The 22,284-nt window shown below is 38.1% G+C and overlaps 1 protein-coding gene across 1 annotated transcript; it reads right to left on the minus strand.

Moving 5' to 3' along the window:
• Positions 1-1,204: 1,204 nt before the first annotated feature.
• Positions 1,205-22,076, minus strand: HABP4 (hyaluronan binding protein 4; the record flags this gene model as incomplete). Its single annotated transcript, XM_079548459.1, is given in 9 exon segments — positions 1,205-1,261; positions 2,796-2,975; positions 4,738-4,906; positions 10,695-10,770; positions 10,773-10,774; positions 13,298-13,361; positions 13,364-13,464; positions 14,260-14,404; positions 21,806-22,076. Coding segments are annotated over 9 exon segments (1,065 nt in total).
• Positions 22,077-22,284: the final 208 nt, after the last annotated feature.

Consider the following 22,284-nt stretch of genomic DNA (forward strand, 5'->3'; position numbering starts at 1 on the left):
TATGTTTCACAAACATCAAATAGCCATTTTTGGCAGAACTACTCAAAAATATTCTAGAAGAATAGCCAGAGTTAAGGAGTAAGTTTCAAGCTGCAGTTGAGGTTATTTGGCTCAGGTTCAGAAACAGGAGGACTGCAAGGAAAGGACAAGGCCATCTCATCCTCAATGCCACACAAACTATTTGTTAAGGCAAGAAACATAGCTATGTCAGTGAAGGGTTAGAGTGGGTATTAGGAAAAGGTTCTTCATGAGAGGGTGATAAGGCACTGGAACAGGTTCCCCAACATCATGGGCCCAAGTTGATGGATTTCAAAAGGTGCTTGGACACTGCTCTCAGACACAGGGCTTGAATTCTGAGTGGTCCTGGGTGGAGGCAGGAGCTGAGCTCAATGATCACTGTGGACTCCTTCCAACTTGAGATATTTACTATTTTAGTTTGTAGTTTCTCGTGCAGTAAACAGATTTCTTCTTTAATGACTTAGTTCTGTCTTTACTTCAAAATTATTTTATTTCACCGACAATAGCTGCAAATAGCATTTTCTCACTGAACAAACACTTGTTAAAGTTACCTGTTAAAAGCAACCAAGCTGCTGTCTTAAAATCACTTCTGTTCAGGGATATTTTTCAGGCACGTAAGATCAGCTCTTTGTTGCCAAACAGCAGAGGCTTCAGTCTCTGACTCATAAAAATAATACCTCAAACTCAAACCAGTAAGCACTGTGTTTTATTTGCCAAACTCTCAAGAACTGCAACTTGTAAATGTGTAAAATACACTTCAACCAAAGAAATAGAAAGTAGCTTTCATATCTCAAAATGAAACAGACTCCTGATGGCAAACCATGTCATACAGTTTCACTAAGCTGCCAGGAAGAACTTGACATAGTTTCTACATTTTTAAGCACTGTACTCTTGATGTTCATTCAAAGCCTTATACTTGAGTACTGCAATCCTTCATACAGCTTTCACAAATGGAGGCAAGCACTAAGCCTTATAACAGAATTCCAGACCACTGTTGTCTCCAGAACTCGCTTCCATTAATGGGTTCAAACATTTCACACATGAAAAAAAAAAAAACAAAAACCCATCAACCAGAACAGCTTTTCCAGTAGACTTGGACTTTTTTTTTTCCTCCGCACCAGTACAGAACTGGTTTCTTTAGAGCTGCACCAAAGCTCCGTTGATAACACCATTCATGATATTTCTTTCAAGTTAAAGCAGGAAAATCTTCAGGATCATCTGGATTTGGAGCAACAATTTGCACCTAAGGAGTGAGAAAGGAAGCTTTACAGAAGTGAATAGATTTTAAAGCATCTGAAAGCTACATATAAGTATGTATTTACCCTGAAAAAATCCATTGTTTTATTTAAAGTAAATGCTTCATAACCCTCTCTGTCACAGAAATACAAATTTTATCTGCGAAATTATGACTACTATAATTGATACAACATGAACATATTTATAATACTGAGTAGGACCATATTTTGTAGTATTAAGGTGGGATAGGGAAAATGCAACAATCTCATCCACAACTTTTTTTAGAAGAAATTTTTTTTTGGGGGGGGGGGGGGGGGGAGGGGTTTGGTTTTTTTTTTTTTTTTTTTTTTTTTTTAAACTTTCTAAGGCTACTGAATAGTCTGTAGTTTGTGATACAAAAAGTCTTTTTCATTCAGATGAAGCAAACACAAAATCTTTTCCATACCACTTTGTAAGTTCCCTAATGTAACCGTTTTACTGCTTTAGGTACAACTAACTGCAACGTTGGTGATTATGAAGAATAAAGGTATAATTTTTTTTTTTTTTTAGGTAAGCAGATTTTTCTTTTTTTCTTCCTAAAAAGCCAGTGGAAGTTCTTTAGATCAACACTTTAGAAAGTAATTAAATTTGGGCTGAATTAAAGATGCTGTTATAATTAGAGTTTATTTGCACATGTCCCATTCACCTACTGGAATGCCCACTGGTACAGAGAGACTAAAGGTCTGGCAGTTTTAAAAACAGAGTCTACAATGTCAGTATCAGCTCCTCTGACAGAGTAGGTGTTTAACTGAATAGTTAGTGCTGGCAAAAAATAAATGGAAGCATGAAAACTTTATCTTTTAAATTATTGTCTGAGCCGTTTACATGCTATTTAAGCCACAAAGAACCTAACCTTGATTAAACTTTTCTATAAAGTTACAGCTCTATCTCTTTTCTCTTTTACCCTCAGGGAGGGTAGATTTAGGTTAGAGATAAGGAATAAAATCTACATGAGGATGGTGAAGCACTGGAACAAGTTGCGCAGTGATATGGTTGATGCCCTGTGCCTGGAGAATCTAAAGACAAAGCCGGATAAGGCCCTGGACAAGCTGATGTAGATGTGTTGTCCCTGTTCATTGCAAGGGAGTTGGACTACATGGCCTTCAGAGCTTCATTCAACTCTCTGAGGACTCTATGATTCTATACAGAACTGAAATTTCTTGCTATATAGTAAGTCTTCGTCATGTTAATAACTTCCTAATTTATATCAAATGAGGAAAGAAATGTTCACTGCATCCTTTCCTCTAGTTAACAACACAGCAGCTGGTAATCCAGCCATCAGAAATATATGTGTTAGAGCTCCTCAGCCAGAATCAATATTTCACTTTAAGCAACTTGGTATGGGTCAGGAACTGAAAATAACCAGGCCAACATACTGTGAGGTGGGTAACAGAAACAAGTCTCCTACTCTAGAAACCCCTCCAGAATAGAGGGGGAAGAGGGAAAGGACAATTACCACCAAAAAATGTTGCCAAGCAAACAAAACCTACAGAAAACTTTACCATTACTTCTGGTTGAGATCGTGTCTCCTCAACTTGTCTGCCACGGCCACAACCTCGTGCTCCTCTTGATCCACGGCCAGGGCGAGAAAGACTCCCAAAGTTGATATCAAGCTGAGATGTTATATCATTCACTGCCCTTCGAAAAATCTGATAATCATCTTCAAGCTCTCCCTTTTGTATCTAGAAAAAACGTGTGATTAAGGCTCGTAATTTCCATATACAGCCTTCTACCCTTCCTGACACATTTACATACACACGTATTACAAAATAAGCAGCAAAAAAAAAATTAAGATGACATCTGGAATAGGAGACAGGCCTCAACTTGCACAGCATTTGAACAGAAGTGAGACAGTTGCAGCCTCCCAGATACCTGGGATAGTTTTGTTTGCTCAGAGTCCTTGAAGCAAGGTCTGCCATACTGTATAGCTCCACAATATTGAAGTTTGCAGCAATATAATCTATAAGGCTTCCCTAAGGAACCAGAGAATCAGGCCTAACCTACTTACTCCTACAATTACCTTCAGCTAATGGTTAAAAGGACAGAAACCACAGCATTTGGTTACTAGCCAATATTTATTATTGGCTAGTAACCAAATGCTGTGGTTTCTGTCCTTACTAGCCAATATTTATTATTGGCTAGTAACATTATTACTTAGCCAATATTTAATATATTTGTCTGTAACTATGAGATTCTCTTTTAACTCTCAATATTCCTAGTTCCTAGTGTATTTAAGATTGCTTCCCACCACAATTTTAACATGCATTGAAGTTAACATATCTGTAAACTCATCCCATACTGTAAAGAATCTCTCATTTTAAAACACTTTTGATTTGTCTTTGTTATGCAGTTTCTGTATCTCTTTTACATTCATTTTGACAAGGTCACTTGGTATTGCCAGCCAAGAAAGTTTAGGAGCAATAAAAACAGCATGCATTTCTCATACTTTCAGAACTTGTGAAAGTTATTCTCCCCAGTGCATCCTCTCATCCCAAAGGAAAGGGCAATGGTATCCATGAGCACCAAAAACCATGCTAAAAAGGATGCAAGCAGCTTCTGTATTTGTCTGTACCGAGAAGAACTCAGTGACCTACAGTGATTATGACTCACAAAAAAAAGCTGCATGTTTCAGTGTTATGAGTAGACAAAGAATACAATGTGTATTGCATACATGCACACAGACCTTAATCAAGGATCACAGTTTCATCATGCTAGGTTACAAGCACATACATATACTTTTGCAACCCTCAAAATCTACAATCTAAGCTAGCAGGAATATAAGCAAATTCTCATGCTTCTCCTCAGCACTTCCCAATCATATTAACAGAAGTACTTCCTGAAACGTAGCCCGACAGACACCATGGAAAAAAAAAAATGGGAAAAGTGGGGAGAAAGTATATCACTATAGAAAAAGGTCTCCAGAGTTCTTTTAAGACATAGGACCATAACACTGGAAAAAAGTATGTAATCCAAGTGCACAGTGGAATCTGGGGTCCAGAACAGATGAGAAAATTGACACTTAGCATCCAGACTAACAGATGCCAAAATAGATGCCATATCCATGCAAACATGTACTGATAGTTTAGCTAAATACAGTTCCAAGGTAGGATAAGAAGTCTTTATAAGACAAGTTTCTCTTGTGGCACTACTGGAGATCTACATGTGGCAGCAATAAGGAAACAAGTTTTATATTGCTAAGAATATACATTTTAAAACAGAACAACTTAATATATTACATGCCTGCATATAAAATATACCCCTATTTTGACCTGAGAGAAAAATGAACAGACAATAAGTGTCAGGCAAACTTTAAGGCACATACATGGTTACAGTAACAAAGTTCAGATACTATTTTGGGTTCAGATTATACTAAAACTAGTGGAAAACAAGGAGAGTTTCCTCAGCATAAAGCAAAGTTTACAGAATTCCACAGGTAATGCTTACATCATTGCTATATTTTGACTTGTGAATCACCACTGCTTTGGAAGGAACAGTGGATTCTGGCCTCCGGATGTTGAATTCATGCTTCGGTCGATTCTGTTGCTGAAGATTTTTCCACTCATCTAACGTCATTTCTTGAACTACTTCTTCCTTTGGCTTTCCTTCAGCAACTCTAAGGGTTTGTAGTTGTAAAGTAAAACCCATTAGCTTATAACGTGCCAGGATGAAAGAGAACATTAATCTCTAAAGTAAGGATAGTAAACAGAACACATGGAATGTTTCTCACCAAATTACAGTCCTCAATTTTACTTACAAGCCGTAGTAACTTGGTGTATGACTTTTACATTAACCTAACTTGTAAAATACACCTATGGCCTGCATGAAATTAGTCTTACAAGCAAGAATTTCCTCCCAACTATTGGACTAAGTTCTGGTATTTATCCAGTCTTACTGTAAGTTGAAGCATTGCAGATTCTACAACAAATCACTCTGCCTTTTGGTCTAGGATATTCTCAACTCTGTTTCAACAGTGAATCTACTTTAGCAAACACAGCCACAGTTGTGAGGTCTAATATTCACACACTGCTTCTTTGATTTGTCAGGTTACACAGGGGCAGTGTCTACCACCTGCCTAAAACAGACAGATTAAACCTAGTACAGTTTCAATTTGTCACAAAGCACAATAATCCTGATATGCTAAAGGAAAATGCAAGCAGATCAATCAGCTTTGCTTATTTTTGATCTGTGAAAACAGAAGACAATGTCTAAGACTAAGACCTTCTCAACATATCGTTTGACTATTCTTTATGCCAGCACCAGGAAAATGCTATAACTGTTTTAAACAGAACCACTTGCTGCTTACAGTAAACTCACAGCATGTTCCATTTAAGTTATCAGCAGAAAACTATTTCCTCCTAAACAGAGACAAATGCAGGAAATACAACTCCTTCAATCATAATTGTTAAAATAACCAAACACTATGAACTACAGGACACTGTAAACTACAATAAACACTATAAACTACAGTGTATCTGTTGATTCCCAGATCCTTAAAATCTGATCCATCCTTCTCCCACCCAAAGCTATTACACATAGCAACAGAAGTTGATGTTCGTTAAGCATTTTCCTAACACTGATTATTCCAGAAAACCTTTTCATTAGGTCCCTTCTCATAGGAGAAATACAGCTTTCCTTCCTTTCATTGGATCCCAGGTTTCATATTTTTTCTATCAAATGCTGATTACCAAGAGCAAATTTTTTTAATATAAAAATGCAGTTGTTTAGGTGCAATTTGGAAATTCACTTTCTTAAAATGGCTTGGATTGGAAGAGACCTTGGAGATCACTGAGATCGAAACTCCCTGCAATGGGCATGGCTGCCACCACCAGATCAGGCTTCAAAGGGCCCCATTCAATCTAGCCCTGAACTCAGAGACAGAGCATCCACAGCTTCTCCAGGCAGCCTGTTCCAGTGCCTCACTGCCCTCTGAATAGAATTAATTTTCCTAACATCTAACCTAAACCTCCTCTCTTTCAGTTTAAATTCAGTTTAAAATTTTCCCTCATTTCATCACTATAGGATCATGTAAAAAAATCACTCCTCTACACTTTATCACGGACAGAAGCATAATTAAGTGACAGTGAACAGCACATTTCATCTCTGATGTTGTACAAGCATGCTGGAAGCATATACATTTGTTGTGAGTGTTCTGACAACATGCAGACACCCAGAGACAAAGAAAAAAAGAGAAAGAAAGCTTATAATAATGTTGTCTATTAAGTCATTCCTAAGTCAGTATGTCAAAACAGAATCAGTGAACTGTGTTTCTGAACACTAGGAAGTATTTCGTCCTTCTCTCCCTTTTTCCACTGTGTCAGTCCTCAATGAGAACTGCAGATAGAAGAAAAACAGCTGCAACAAGTACTTAAGTATTAGTTATCAGTCTTTCAATCTGAAAAAGAAACACATGCATTCAAGCAGAGCTTTAAGGTCAACTCTGTGATACTGTTTGCACTGTGAGAAGTAATGCATTTACCCCATTTCCTAAAGATCCTAAAGAGACATTTAATAAAGAGAGTAAGTGATATGAAAGCAAACAAAAGAAAAAAACAAAATCCTCAACAAAACACTAGGAATTCCAAAGAAGCAAAAATGCTTCAAAAGTGTCAGCTCCCCAAACACAGAAACACTGGCAAGAAAAAAGCTCAGAAATATGAACTCTCTCCTACCTAACCTGTGCAGGATTACTGCAGATAACTCAATCAACCTCCAATCAACAGCACCTGTTGACTTCCTACCAGCAAAATATTAGAACAACATGCTTGAATCCTTGTTTGGAAAAGACGTCACTGCTACTAGGATGGACCAAACTCTGAAGTGAGTGTTCATGTTCTTCCATGTGGGAATGTCTAAAGAGTCCAGAAGAGAACAGTAAGACATACGAAGTCTAAAATACATGATCTACAGGAAAGTCTTTAAAGATGGGCTGAGGAAGAAACTTACATAATGCTAAAAATGAATAGATTGTTGTGTGGCCATGATGAGCAGGGCAAGATACTTGGGAGATAAAAGAAAAACAACATTTAATTCCAAAGCATTAGAAAGACCATCAAGAGATAACGTAAGATCAATTTGCATTATACAAGTTAACTAGAGAAGAAAAGCATTACATAAAATACTTATAAAGATTTGGACTGGCTTTATGTCACAATTAAGAAACAAGAGAACTAAATAAGACTGTACACTTGAGGACAAATTTGGAATTTTTCCTTAAAAGATCAGATGGATACACGTATCCAACAAAAAGGGAGATGGGTTTTGTGTGAAGAAATGGAAGAAAACATCACAGAATAAATACTAACTCCACAAGTACCTTTCACAGGAATTGGTTAGATGACTATGTGCTGCACTGAGCAAAAATAAAAATCCATTTATCTGAATTACCAACTAACACACATTTGTTCAATTGTTCAGACTGTGAAGACAAGTTCAACAGAAAGTATCTGTGAGGACAGCTTATATAGCAATAGTACTTATATTTCATACACGTTAGCTGCAGCAAAAAAAAATTACTAGTAGGTAATTTGTGATACTATATGCATTGTATATTGATGTTGTTCAGACTTAAAGGAAATACGAAGACATAGCAAGAAATAATTTACATTATGCAAGTATTAAATACATTCTTGTCCCACAATACTTTGCAAATGGAATTAAGAATAGCAACACAGACACAGAGCTAAAGGCAAAGACCTTTTAGATTATACAAGCTCATAGAAGTCTTCCCAGAGATGCAGTGAAGTTAGCCAGTACCAAACCATAAAGCTATGCAGTATCTCCACTTGAACAAATTTTTCACAATTGCCAGGACTATAACTACTTTCTAAAATAGGTTTACTATTTACCAGGTAAATCACTGGTAAATCACACCAGGGAAGAGAATGAGAGAAGAAACAAAATCAAGTTTGGGGTGTTTTTTGTTTTTTTGTTTTCTGTTTTTTGTTTTTGTTTTTTGTTTTTGTTTTTCAATCTGTCTCAATACAAGAAGGTGATCCTCTCCCTCTGTAAGTATCTTAAGTGTGGGAGACATGGCCAGCCTCTTTTCAGTGCTCTGTGGGGACAAGATAAGGGGAAATGGCCATAAACTGGAGCATAGAAAGTTCCACACCAATATACAAAAGAACTTCTTTATGGTAAGAGTGACAGAGCACTGGAACAGGCTGCCCAGGGAGGTTGTGGAGTCTCCAGAGAAGACCTGTTTGTGCAGCCTGGTCTGCGAAGCCTGCTTTGGCAGGGGGGTTGGACTCAATCTCTAGAAGTCCCTTCCAACCACTACAATTCTGTGATTCTGTGACTCCTGCATTTATAAGTAAAAATGAGAAAAACCCTAGCAGTAACTTGGACACACACTCCTACTCCCACAGGGCTGAGGCTCTAGGGAGAGCAGAATATAATCTGGTTAAAATCTTCTACTGGCGTATGCTACCTGCCAGTTGACAGCAACTCTGTAAAGCAGAGGCAACCTAAGCAGACAAATCCTTTAGGTAAATTTTGAAGCACGTCACACCAGAACACCATATCCCAACAGCTTTTGCTTTTAAATATTTGAAAAATAACATATTTTCCACATTAAGAAATCCCTTCTTAAGTAATACAACCTTCCCTAATTACATATGTACTATTCACACCTTATCTTAAAAGATGTGAAGTCACCAAAATGACATTACTTTCAAAGATACTCACAATGAGGTATAGATTTAGGTTGGATATCAGGACAAAATTTTTTACAGAAAGGGTTGTTAGGCACTGGAATAGGTTCCCTAAGGAGGTGGTTGAGTTGCCATCCCCAGATGTGTTTAAAATCCTTTTGGATGTGGTATTCAGGGACATGATTTAGAGCAACATTGTTAGAGTTATGGTAATATGGTTAGGTTGTGGTTGGGTTTGATGATCTTTAAGATTTTTTCCAACTTGAGAAATTCTATGATTCTATGATATATAACATGCATTTTGCATACAGATTTGTGAGTTTCCAGAATAATATTTACTACATTGAAAAGATTATGTTAAGCAGTTTTGTTCTTGCACTTTACTTGCTTTTCTGCATTTTACTGAATTCAGCATTTTTCCAAATTAAATGTTTAAAAATAAGATAAGCAGTAAAAGCACTCAATCTTTTTGACTCCCTACTGGCTTCTGAGATTTCTGTAAAAAAACAAATGGCAGATTCTGTCACATGCCTTTGCCAAGACGTAAACTTGAAGTCTTATGTTCTACATGGAACTAATGTCAGGACATAACTACAAAGAGCTTAAATTGCTGGGCTTGTTTACTGCTACAATGATGGACAAACTGGTACAAGCCTGAAAAAACTAAAGGCGCCAGTAACTGACAAAAAGTGCTTAAGAGCTGCTCTCCTATTTAACTAAATAAATCTGTCAAAATTGCATTGTACTTATCTACATTAGCCATCTGACTTAAGACCACTTCGAAAAACCTTTCTAGAAATCCTGTCATCACTCAGCTTCTTAGATTTTGTCATATATAAAAAGGCTTATCTGTATATTCGAGTTCTAAATTAAAAAAAAAAGTTGTGCCAACTCAGCTTCTAACAGATTTATATAAACTGAATACATAAAATAGTATTTGCAGCCTACTCAAGTTAAAAAATGAACCAACTTAATTAAAAACAAGTTGCATCGTTGGACAAAAAAGGCTTCATAACAATAGAAGAAGGCACCGACATTCTGTCACTTTCCACAGTTTAAGAGATATTCACAACGTGCTATTTGCTCATTCTTTGAATTCTCTTTCTTGGACAAGATTGTCCAGTTACTTTAAGCTAAAGCACTTATTTCATCTAAAACAAATTTTCCATGAAGACTGATAAGTCTTAAAGTCAGAATGCAAAAGGCAAAGTCTACTTTTAGGGCTCACTGCAAGACCATTTCCTGCAAGTTTTTCAGGTTCTATAAAGGTCCTCTGTACATTATCAGTGACTGATGAATAACTAACTTAGAGAATTTTATCTTAAGTGTTCTTCAATTGTGTTTGTGTGACTGCACAGGCATCATGAATACCTTTTTTTTTAAAAAATAAAAATTAAAAAAAAAATTACTTCTGAAGTACTCTACTACTTCAATAAAGCAGAGTAATTTTTATTCATTTCCCAAGTCAAAGGTGTAACACAATGCACAGCCCCTCATTAAATCATCATCACGCATTAGGAATGTAAGTATCAGTGGGTCATTGAAAACTGCAGCTGCATAATTAAGATTTTCTAATACTTAAGAACTCCTTTTTTAGACAAAAGTATAGAGAAAGTTTCTTTTTTAAAATATCTGCAGTAGCAAAACTTCACAGTTCAAATTTCAAGTATGTTTCCCAGTACAAGTCAAGAATGTCAGTAACAGTAAACTGTTTCCTTTGCATTTAGAAATAATTATTTTAGTCAGCTATACTTGTTTAGAGATTCTCCTTCAGACATCTCTGGAGACTTAGCTGTTTCTGCAGTTGCTTCCATTGGAGCAGTTTCACCTCACTAGAATAGTAAACAGAAAACATATGCTCTTTGTAAGTCATATTAGGAAAAACCCTGCAGGTCTAAACATGATGTATTTGGCAAAATTTGTTGGAAAGGGGGAAAAAAAAAAAACAACAAAAGAAACGAAACTCCAGAATCATAAGAAAAAAGTTCATCTAAGTGACTGTATGGACTAACAAAATGAAAAGAACTGGAAAAAACAATTTTCATGTACTTTTATTCAAAGATGCATGAAGACAATAACCCAATTATGAATACCAGTACTTGACAACAGTGTATCTCTGATGCTTGTGGTTTTTATTTTCCACTATTGAAACAGTAGTGTTCATATTTCATCTTAGAAGTTTACATTTTCTGTAACACTTCACTGGCCAAATAAAACCTGTAGCATACTTATTTTCATTCCACTGGTAAGTATGCGTATTAAAAATATAAAAAAAATAACAACAACAAAAACCTTGTAGCTTCAATGAATCATTAACAATTAAGGTACAGATACACTTCTAGAATTGTTTAGACAGTCCCAATTTAATCACACTTCCACCATACATGACACATCACAAGAAAGCTTTGATATCTGCACTTGTACCTTAAGTAGTAATACTACTGAACAACAACAAAAAAAAACAGCTAGGGGAAATAAGCAGGATCTCAGAATCCTCAGAGTTGGAAGGGACATGTAGTCCAACTCCCCTGCAATGAACAGCAACAACACAGCTAGATAAGGTTGCTTCGCCATTAGAGTTTCCAGGAACGGGGCAACAACCACATCAATGGGTAATCTGTTCCAGTACCTAACCACCCTCACTGTAAAAGATTTTTTCCTTATCTTTAACCTATACCTGCCTTCTCTGTGCTTGAAACCATTTCCCCTGTTCTGTTTCCACAGACCTTCTAGAGTCTGTCTCCTTCCCTGTAGTTGCCCTTTAAATACTGAAAGGCCACTATCAGCTCTGCTTTCTGGGCTGCAAGGGCACACTGCTGGCTCATGTCCAGCTTCCCATCCACCAGTACCCCCAGGTCTATTTCAGCAGGACTGCACTCAATCATTTCATCCCTTGACTTGTATTGGTAATGGGGGTTGCTTCAACCCAGGTGCAGGATCTTGAATTTGGATTTACTGAACTTCATGATGTTCTCCTGGGCTCACTGCTCAAACCTGTTTAGGTCCTTCTGGGTGGTATCCCATCCCTCTGGTGAGTCAATAGCCCCCACAGCTTGGTGTCATCAGCAAACTTGCTGAGGGTGCACTCAACCCCACTATCCATATCACTGATGAAGATACTAAAGAACATTGGTCCCAGCACCGACCCCGGGAGGACATCACTCGTTACCAGTCTCCACCCAGACACTGAGCCACTGACCACCACTCTTTGGACTCAATCCTGCAGCCAGTTCTTTGTCCACTGAACACTGCAGTGACACAATCAGAGAAGGCCACTAGGTTGGTCAAGTAGGATTTGCCATACTGGTTCTCCCAGATCACCTTCTTGCCTTCCAGATACTTTAGCATAGCTTCAAGGAGGCAAGCAGTTATCAGGGAAGACTGAAGGCAAAAATAAAACTGAACTTCACTTTCTTGAGCCTTACACAGTTCACTCCATCTTCAGTATATTAGACAAGCTAGTTTTGCACAATTAGATAAAACCATATTTACATAGATGATCACTTGTTTTGAAAAGCTGGAATACTTAACCAACTGCAAATAGACAAAAGCAGACTTTCCCAACAAAGTTTTTGGTAATCCAAATACATATCAATGAATGAAGTAGACAACTGAAGTTCCTAACTTTTTTCATCTTTTTGACCACTAAATAAAAAGTCACACTCTGTCACTGATCCTGGCATGCTCTGAAATATTCTTCAGTGGTGCAGCCAGCTAAGCACCACTGGACCGCACAAAACTGTACTACAGCTTTGCAACATAAAATCTTAGGCCCAATGACAAAGCTTCACTGGTAGCAACATCAAATACAAGAATCCCACTTACTTGAATATTAGAAAAATTCATAACTCATTTCAGTTAAAAGACAACTTTGTCCCCACTCAGCTGAATTTTGGCTGGCTTTTATTCAAGAACTTTCACCACACTTTTGCTACAAGTTCAGCTGTTCAGTATAAACAATAGAGATAAGTTCAATAAGCTATAGAACAGCATTAATCACAACAGTGAATAGAAAGCACAACTTTAACCTAAAAACATCCAGACTTTGATGAACAGAATACTGCCTACAGTGAGAACCAGACGATGATGGTGGACACAATTATATATTGTACACCATATATTTAACTGCTCCCAGTTGCAAGCTCCACTTCCACTTTCTATGTTATCTGTTCTCATTCTGCTAGAAAGAGGAAAGAACATTCTTTAAGAGCTTTTTTTTTCCCCAGCAGAGTCCCAAATTAAAACTGTCTTTTTGGCAGCCAGTTTGTCTACAGAGAAAGGCATAGAATATGCAAGAAATTCTACCATAATGTCACCTCTATTGTTCACTGAGAATAAGCACACTCAACACTTACATTTCATCACTGCCACTTTGTCTTTCAAATTCCCATTTTCCTCTGTGGTCAAAGCCATCAAACTTTTGTTTATTCCACCACCTCTTCCTCTACCTTGCATTTCACCTCTTCCTCTTCCACAACCTCTTGGCCTTTCATAGTCTAATTTCTCAATAGGTCTAAAAAGACTTGTAGTCGGAGTACAAGGAGAAAAAAATCCTATGTTTACTTCATGTAACTGTGATATCAGTATAGGGGAGCTACTGTAAAATTTTTTAAATCCACATCTTTACATAATACAGTACAATTGTATTAGTTTTAGCATTAAAGTAAGAATTATTATACACAATAGGAATAGCAACTTTAGCCACTGATGAACAGAAATATTAGAGAAGTTTAATAAAACACTATAAAGCTGTCATGTCTTCAGTGATTTGAGTAATAACTCCACTCTCAAATTCAGATTCATATGCAACTGCAAATAAGTTTTAAAATATCAACTACATTCACAGACAGTAAGAAGAGCTATACTCTTCACTGTTAAAAGTTTGTGGAATTATTCTAGTACTTAGAACAAAAACAAAATCTGCGTGTTCACTGTCTAAGTAGCAAGCAGTACAGCAAGGTGTAGTTTCAGTTTGAACTGTAAAATTTATTCTACTTTCAATCTGCACCAGATGTCCCAAAAAATTTGATAACCAAATGTATTTACATTACAGACTAAGGGCTAAGTTTTCAGATCTTAACAATTCTTAGTTTTGCCTTCACAAAACAGTTCCATATCAACCTGCAAGGAAGCCAAAATTGCAGCTCTGCCAGACATAACTAATTTGTACTGCACCAAATCTACAAACTAACAACACTTTAAGTCACTTTTGGCTGTGATATCTGCTTAAGAAGTTTAACTCTTTCTCTCTCTTTCCCATCCCATATACACTTTTCCTTTTTATGAGGCACTTTATGATCTTCTACGTGATACATACCTCTTAGCTGTGAGTTCTGCTTGACTTTCTGTTTCATAAGATGAGTGTTCCATGAATGACGGCCTCCATTCAGTTTTGTCTTGTTTCTCTGCTCTGCTATTGTCTTTTCCTCCACACTCTTCTTGTTTAGGTGCTTGCTTCTGACCTACATACACATACACACACACACACATTACTAAGCGTTTAACAATAACTGAATCATAGTTACTGTCGACTTAAGTGAGCTAACTACACCTTACAGACTTCAGCTTTAACCCTCCAGTCTCAAATCCACCCCAACTATTAAATGCCCCAATAGTTAGTCTTACCAGACACTGTCTTTAAATATATATTCTTTCCCTTCCAGATCAGTGAGTCTAGCTCTCTTGTTGACACAGTTCAGTCATCTAAAAAACACAACAAAACACACACACACGCAACAAAACACACACACACGCAACAAAACACACACACACGCAACAAAAACACACACACACGCAACAAAAACACACACACACGCAACAAAAACACACACACACGCAACAAAAACACACACACGCAACAAAAACACACACACGCAACAAAAACACACACACGCAACAAAAACACACACGCAACAAAAACACACACGCAACAAAAACACACACGCAACAAAAACACACACGCAACAAAAACACACACGCAACAAAAACACACACGCAACAAAAACACACACGCAACAAAAACACACACGCAACAAAAACACACACGCAACAAAAACACACACGCAACAAAAACACACACGCAACAAAAACACACACGCAACAAAAACACACACGCAACAAAAACACACACGCAACAAAAACACACACGCAACAAAAACACACACGCAACAAAAAAAACAAGCTAGAGAAATTGCATTTTTTTTCCCTCTCACATGAAGTTACAAAAATGAAGAACAAAAATCGTTTCTTATGTTCTTATGTCAAAGATCTTGCTAGTGTCCTACAGAACAAGACAGAGAAGCTTCTTTGGAAGACATGAATTCCAAGACTGTTGCAGAATAAATGATGAAAAGATCATTTCAGATTTATCAGCTGTTGATCAACGCATTTCTTGATAGATGAGCTAAATTTTCAAGCCTGAGCCTGTATTTCTCCTTTAAGCTCACAAATGCGGCATACAATAAAATAAGGATCACCTATTGCAGCTCTAAGGAGAAGATAACTATTTAACACTGCCAGACATCAAGTTTAAACAAAAGATACCCAAGCAACAAATACAGAGGCTACACCTAATTCTAAAATATCAATATATTCCAAGACAAAATGTATTTAAGCTTTCTGGGATTTTTTTTTGGACACTGCTGAGGTTGAAAAAACTGATTGCAAAGGTACTGTGTATTGTAAATGACAAGTTGAGGTTATCCATTTAACCCAAATGCATCCTGTATAACAACAGAATTCATTAAGTTCATCCATCCCTGTTTTCCCCAAATTGTCCTCTATTTAATACAATCAAGGAACTAAAGAAACATAAGCCTCAGACCAGTGAAACTGTGTTCTTTTTTCTACAAGCACCTGCGCTGCTGAGGAAGTTACTGAACTCAACAGCTTAATGTACAAATTATAGTCCTGGTTAATGTGCCTCAGCTGCAAGAATATACAAAAATCTATTCCATTACACAATATTAATATACAAATGAATTCCTAGTTCTACAGAAAATGTCCACATATAAAGATCTGATTTAAAGCTTGGCTGGCAAGCATGAAGTCTGCAACGTAATCTATAAAAGTAAATTAAAGAACAATCCACTCAGAGAATAAGATAAAATTGTGATAGATGAAGCCTCTTGCTATGCAATAAGGATAATCATATCTGTACACAGAAGGAAGTTTAACTGGTTTTCTTTAAGCTACAGACCACTTGAAATGATACATTCTCCCTCCTCAAGGTTTGGATTAGCTCAATTCTTACAGAAGAAGCTGTTTTTTCATTCCCAAAACTAAGATGAAATATCTGGATAAATGGCAATTTCTGAAATTAGTTTGAGAACTTTTTATTAAATTATACTAATTTGAAAAGCTTGAAATTGTAAAGAATACAGAATGGCATACACTGTCTGCTATATGTATATCCCAATTATACCACCAATTATGCAAGCATTGGTTCTAAGCTGAAATCCTAGTTTTGGGGAACAAAAATACTTTTAATTTTTGACCACTTATTTTGATTGGATCTGAATGAGCAATTGCAACATAAGAGTGCATTTTTATTTCTGAGCCTTTCATTAGCTATTAAAAGCATTTAGAATAACTTTGCAAGAACACAAAGACCAATTTCCCTACATATTTAGCATTAACATCTATTCCACATACACACACTCAGAGAACTCCTTGACACAACAAAGAGGTAACAGCCATTTAAAAGAGATTAGTGGTTCTGTTATACTCCCAGTACCTCTTAAAAGTACTAGCACTGACCGTTGCAGATAAAGCAGATAGATCGTTGCTTCAGCATAGTTTGTTCACTTTGATTCTAATAAACGGCCATACATACTGCATAAGATTACTTGTGATACAAATCATATAAAAATACTTTAACTGGTTTGACAGACACACAGCAGTGGATTAAAACTAAATGGCTGCAGCAACCACACTTCTAATAAATGGTGTAATCCTTGAATCGATTACTGGCACAATTTTTCAGTTCAGCTTACAACAGCAAACCAAATTAGAATCTGATAGCTGTGATAGCATAAGCTATCCTATTTAAATTTACTGCTACATATGTCCCAATTCAAACTTCCATGTAAGATTCCAAAGGCCAACAAACTTATTGGAATTGCGGTTGACAGACAGGAAAGAGTAACACATAAGTACTCTTGTGTAGGGTTGCCACAATGTCTTTCGCTTACAATGAACTGAGCTATGCTTTGAATGCTTATCAACAACTTCTGTTAGTACACTCCAATTTTATATACTGGCTAGAAATATACGTATTGGTACGCAACTTTCCTGCAAAATCACAGTAGGGTTTTGAGGATCTTTTACTTGAAATCTCACAAACTTTGCAATGAAAAACCTGAATACTGATCTTTTCTAGGTCAAATCTAGCCTCTCTTTAAGGTGATTCTCTTGTTTCCTACAGCTAGATTTACATTAAGCTGAAGAAGACATCCACTATTACTCACTTCATCTCTAGCTCCATGGGAGGCTATTGCACCTGTCCAGTCTACCGGCTCAGTTGCCTATCACTTTACCTTCTAAATCAATATATTCAAATTGAAAATGTAATGAACTGAATGAACTGTTTCAAAACCAGCTTTTTTTTTCCCCCCCAGAAAAGACAGCTGAGCTATTACTTGAGAAAGACACTTCTAAACGGTACCAGACACTATACCCAGACATCACTAAGGAAAAGCTCGTTTTTTATGAGTTGTTGGTTAAATAGAACAGCCAACATACTGAAGTGTATTTTCACTTTGCCATCACAATGCATTACTATCAGTATTAGTGTTGCTTATGAAACAGCATTTAGGCAAGGCAACTCTCTAAAAAGTGTTTTTAATAAACATGTTTCACAGAAATATGAGTTGGGAAAGCACATACTGTACTTTTTTAAGAACACACCTTTTCAGCTCCCTGCCACTGTATATCAACAGAAGGATTTTAAAACAATTCAGCCAAACAAACTGCCTTTGCAGTTGTGTCTAGCTCCCATCCAAAGTTCCTCTTGTTGTGTTGTCCTCAAACAGAAGTTTTGCTTTGGAAGAGATAGTTATGAAGGCTCTTCACAGGCACCTGATAACACAGTGTTCTCACCACCTTATTTTTAATGGAAAAAAGAAAGGGGTTTTCTTGGTTTGTTACTGTTCGTTTGATTCTTTTGTGTTTGTTTGTTTTTTCAATTAGCAGACCTTGTTTTTTATTTGGACAAACACCATGAAATGCCCCAGCTTGCAATTGGGTTCAGGCACTACAAGCTACAACAGAAACAGCTCTAGTGCCTGTTCAAGAAGCAAAGCAGGTGAGGGCAGCAGCCAGCACACTGAGAGTATGAAGACAGAGAATGTGACAAAACACTTTCCACCTGACAGGCTACATTCAGAAGTTGTTTGAATCAAAGACAGCAAAACATTTTTGCCTTCTCCATCTCTCATTTGTAGTTCTATATACATTATATCTTTAGATACCTCCTCTCAGAACCTCAATTTTGGTCTTCTCAATACATAAATTACTCTGTAAGTTTGGCCACATATGTTACTCCTGTGTGCTTTTTCCAGTTTTATTGACCCTGAGGTGACCAAAACCATAGACTCTCTACATAGGAAAGCAAAATGCCTTTCAAAGGCATGGCAATTTTTCTATATTTCCTGACATGGGTATCTCAGTAATACCCATCAATTTCTTTCAGGCTGCAGCAAGAATCAGACATGCTATTTTAACACAATCCAATTTACTGTCTCAGTACTCTTTCCTAAACTATAGAAGTTTGAATTAAAGAAATTGTATATGATGCAGCAGAGTAGTAAATCTAACTTCCAACTCTAAGCCACGTTCTCCCATAATACTGCTTTACACTTAATGACAGTGACTTCTGTCTGTTTACTGAGCTAACCAACCCTGTAGCAAACCTGAATTAGTTACCCTAATCACAGTTCTTTTAACAGAGACTTCCCACCTACCCAGTTTAGAACTGCGTGAACAACCGTAATTCCTCCCCTTTGCACATGTGCATGTTACATGACTAATTCCAATCCTTGAAGCATTTCATTTTGTGAACTAACGCATAGCTGATTACTTGATTCACAGAATAGTATCCAAAAAAATAAGTCTACCTCCAGCTACTGCATACAACACTCCAAAGAAAAATAAATGGAACTAAGTTTTATTTTTTTCCCTGGGTGTTAGCAATCACTTACAGAGCTGCCTACCACAGCTACCTCTCCGGACAATTCTTCTGCCTACCTATCTGAAAGAATGATATTGGAATTATTTTTAAAAAGAGAACTGCAGACAGCATAGGAAAAATATCCCCAGAAACACATAATGCCATATTAACTTAAAGTAGCAGCTAAAAATTCAGACAATTTAGGAACTGTATCAAAACATCACACAAATCATCAAGTGAAGAGGAGAGAAGAAAACCTTCTGAAGGCATCAGCAACAAAGATTGAGAGCTTTCAACTGAATTGAGTTTATTACTGCATGATCAACAGGTTTAATTTGCCTGTCCTGCTAAAGAATGCAAGCTCTGCAACAAGGTTTTTTGAATTAAAGAGCTGGCAAATGCAGTTTGGCTACTGTGCTAAGAACCAACTGAGCTAGCATCAAGTGCTGCAGCACCTACAAAGAGCTTTTATACGAGTCCTCATTTTAAGAATAACATTTTTATAAAAAACACAGTAACTCAAATTAAAAAGCCACAATCACATCATTATATGGCGGGGGGGAGGGGGAAAACAACCATGTTTGTTTTGGTACATTATGAAGTAGCAATGACTTTTCATCTTAAAGGGAGATAAAAAGAAAAGTAGCCTCCTTGTCAGCTCCTAGCAATTTGGATTCTGAAGCTCGAAGTACTGAAATATCTTGCAAAGTCCTCTTATGTTTGTTTCAACTGAAACACACTGAAAACATTTCCAGATCCTCTGGAAATGATAAGCAAGAACTAAATAGAATTTAAAACATTAATTTATAACACTGTAATTAAATCTTCCACTCTAACCTCAAAACAACACCTGTAACAGTCTCTCAGATGACTGTAATTCTTTCTACAAGTCACACAAAAGATGCAGGCTTAACAGTGAAGACTACTTTTTCAGACTTACTGTATTCAAGAAATACAATAATAAAAAACTGTGAAGCTTAACACTTTTTGAAACCCAAACAAGCAACACAATCAAGTAATTAGATAAACCTGTACAAGGTACAATGAATCATAATACCAGAACCTGATCCAACTGATCAGACACAAACATGGTCCTTTGTAGTATTTAATTATGAAACAGTGAAATGAAATTAGAGAGTCAGGCCCTAGATCTGATAATTACTAAAGATATTACACTTTAGAGGAAAAAATAAGATTAATCACTAATATCAGAATTTAGTAATTTGTTATTACATATTTAATAGGAGCATATCCTAGAAATGCAGCCATCACTAGAAGATTTGTGCCAAATTCAGCTGCTAAGATAAACCTTTCCAGTAGTCAATCATTCTCACCCATTAAGTTAGCAGTCCCCCTGTAACTTTTTTGGTATCCAGAAGTTTTCAAACTGAATTATGCACAACAAATTAACTTCATGTAATTCAAGCAAGAAGACGAATATAGCAGAGGTACACAGGCAGGCCCAGGTCTCACCTCTCTCCACCACACAATCTTATTTCTCAAGGAACCCAAGACACAAACACATAAGCATTCAAAATTCAGGATAACCACTTTTAAAGGAGAAAGTACTTTTTATTTCCCTAATAAGAAATAATTCCTCAGGTAGGTGCTTATTCACTTTCCTAAAGACTACTACCAAAGCCAGCAGTATTTTTCCCTGCTTAAATTATCAGTAAAGTAAAACAAGGCATGCATCTGATGCCTTTACCTGCAGAAAGAAGGTTTCCTTACTATCAAGGTAGCAGAAAATATTCAGTCCATCAGGTCATGGGGTAATACAGAGGATTACATTCAGAACCTGTATGCTCAAGACATCAATGGAGAAGTAGGAAGTGAAGATGGCTTTCACATACTTCACTGTCCTGGTGGACACCTAATAGCACTTGTGCAACAACTTTTTCATCAAAGCTTCGCCCTGCTGTTCACTAACAGATTCCTCTGCTTTCTGCTGGTAACCACAGCAAATAACCCTGAAAATGAAGGAGACCTGGTGCTAAAATGAATGTCCATCTTCCAGGCAGAGATTTCTGACAGTCATGTTTCTATCTCAGAAGTACCTCAAAAAAACAGTCCAAAACAACTGCCTAAAGCAACAACCTATACAATTGTCTCCTACAAAGATGCATATCAACTAGCACGTATTTGGCCCCACAAAGTCAAGTGATTGCTGCTGGAGTAGCATAAAATTAAACTTCAGGAATAGAGGTGGTAGCACTGACAACAACTTGATGGAACAATAATAGTTCCATTGCAATTAATATGTATTTCCCCAAGGTATTAAAACTTACAGAATGGCTTGGATTGGAAGGGATTTCAGAGCCCACCCAGCTCCAACTCCCCACAGTGGGTAGGGCTGCCACTCATCATCAGCCTGGCCTTGAATGCCTCCAGGGATGGGACATCCACAGCAGTGTTAGAGCAGATGAACGGAGGCAGGCAGCTGCCTCCCGCTCCTCCCTCGCGTTTCTTGTTTCGGCACTTACTGTCTGCAGCACAGAGGCCCGGACTCACATCAGAGCAGTCCGACCGCCTCTCGCTCCGCGGAAGCTCCCTCGGATCTCGCCACACTCCCGCTGCCCGCAGCACTCGGCCTGGATCGCATCACTCCCACCGCCACCACCCGAGGCAGCGCCGCCCGAACCCGCACCCACGCCGCTGAGACGCCACCACTCTCCCGCGGCGCGGCACCCCATACCGAGCTGCGGCGGCGGCGCGGGCGTCCCGAGCTGCCTGCGCTGCTTCTGGGGCTCCCTCTTGGCGGTACCCCCTCTGCCACCGGGGCTGCCCCGCCGGGCCACCACTTTGTTGAGGTTCTTGCGTTGCTGCTGGCGGCGCTCGGCCTCGCAGAGGTTGTCCAAAGGGTCCGACTCGTCGTCCAGCAGCTGGTAGAAGCGGTTGGCGACAGTGCAGCTGAAGGTCTCCTCCATGATGTTAGCCACCGGGCAGCCCATCGCCCCCTTCATCATAGCCATTGCTACGGCCACGGACCCTGCCTGCTGCCCCAGGGCCGGGCCGGGCCGCCGGCGGGTCTTAGCAGAAGGCGGCGGGGAACAGGCACCGCACCGGCTCAGCGCCACACATCACCGCACGCCCCTGTTTCAAGCCTTTCCAGCCAATCACGCCCCAAACTGCCGGCTGTCCGCAGCCACCTCCTACCAGCACTGCCGACCCCGC

This window comes from Tetrao urogallus (genome assembly GCF_951394365.1).
Source record: "Tetrao urogallus genome assembly, chromosome: Z".
Lineage (NCBI taxonomy): Eukaryota > Metazoa > Chordata > Aves > Galliformes > Phasianidae > Tetrao > Tetrao urogallus.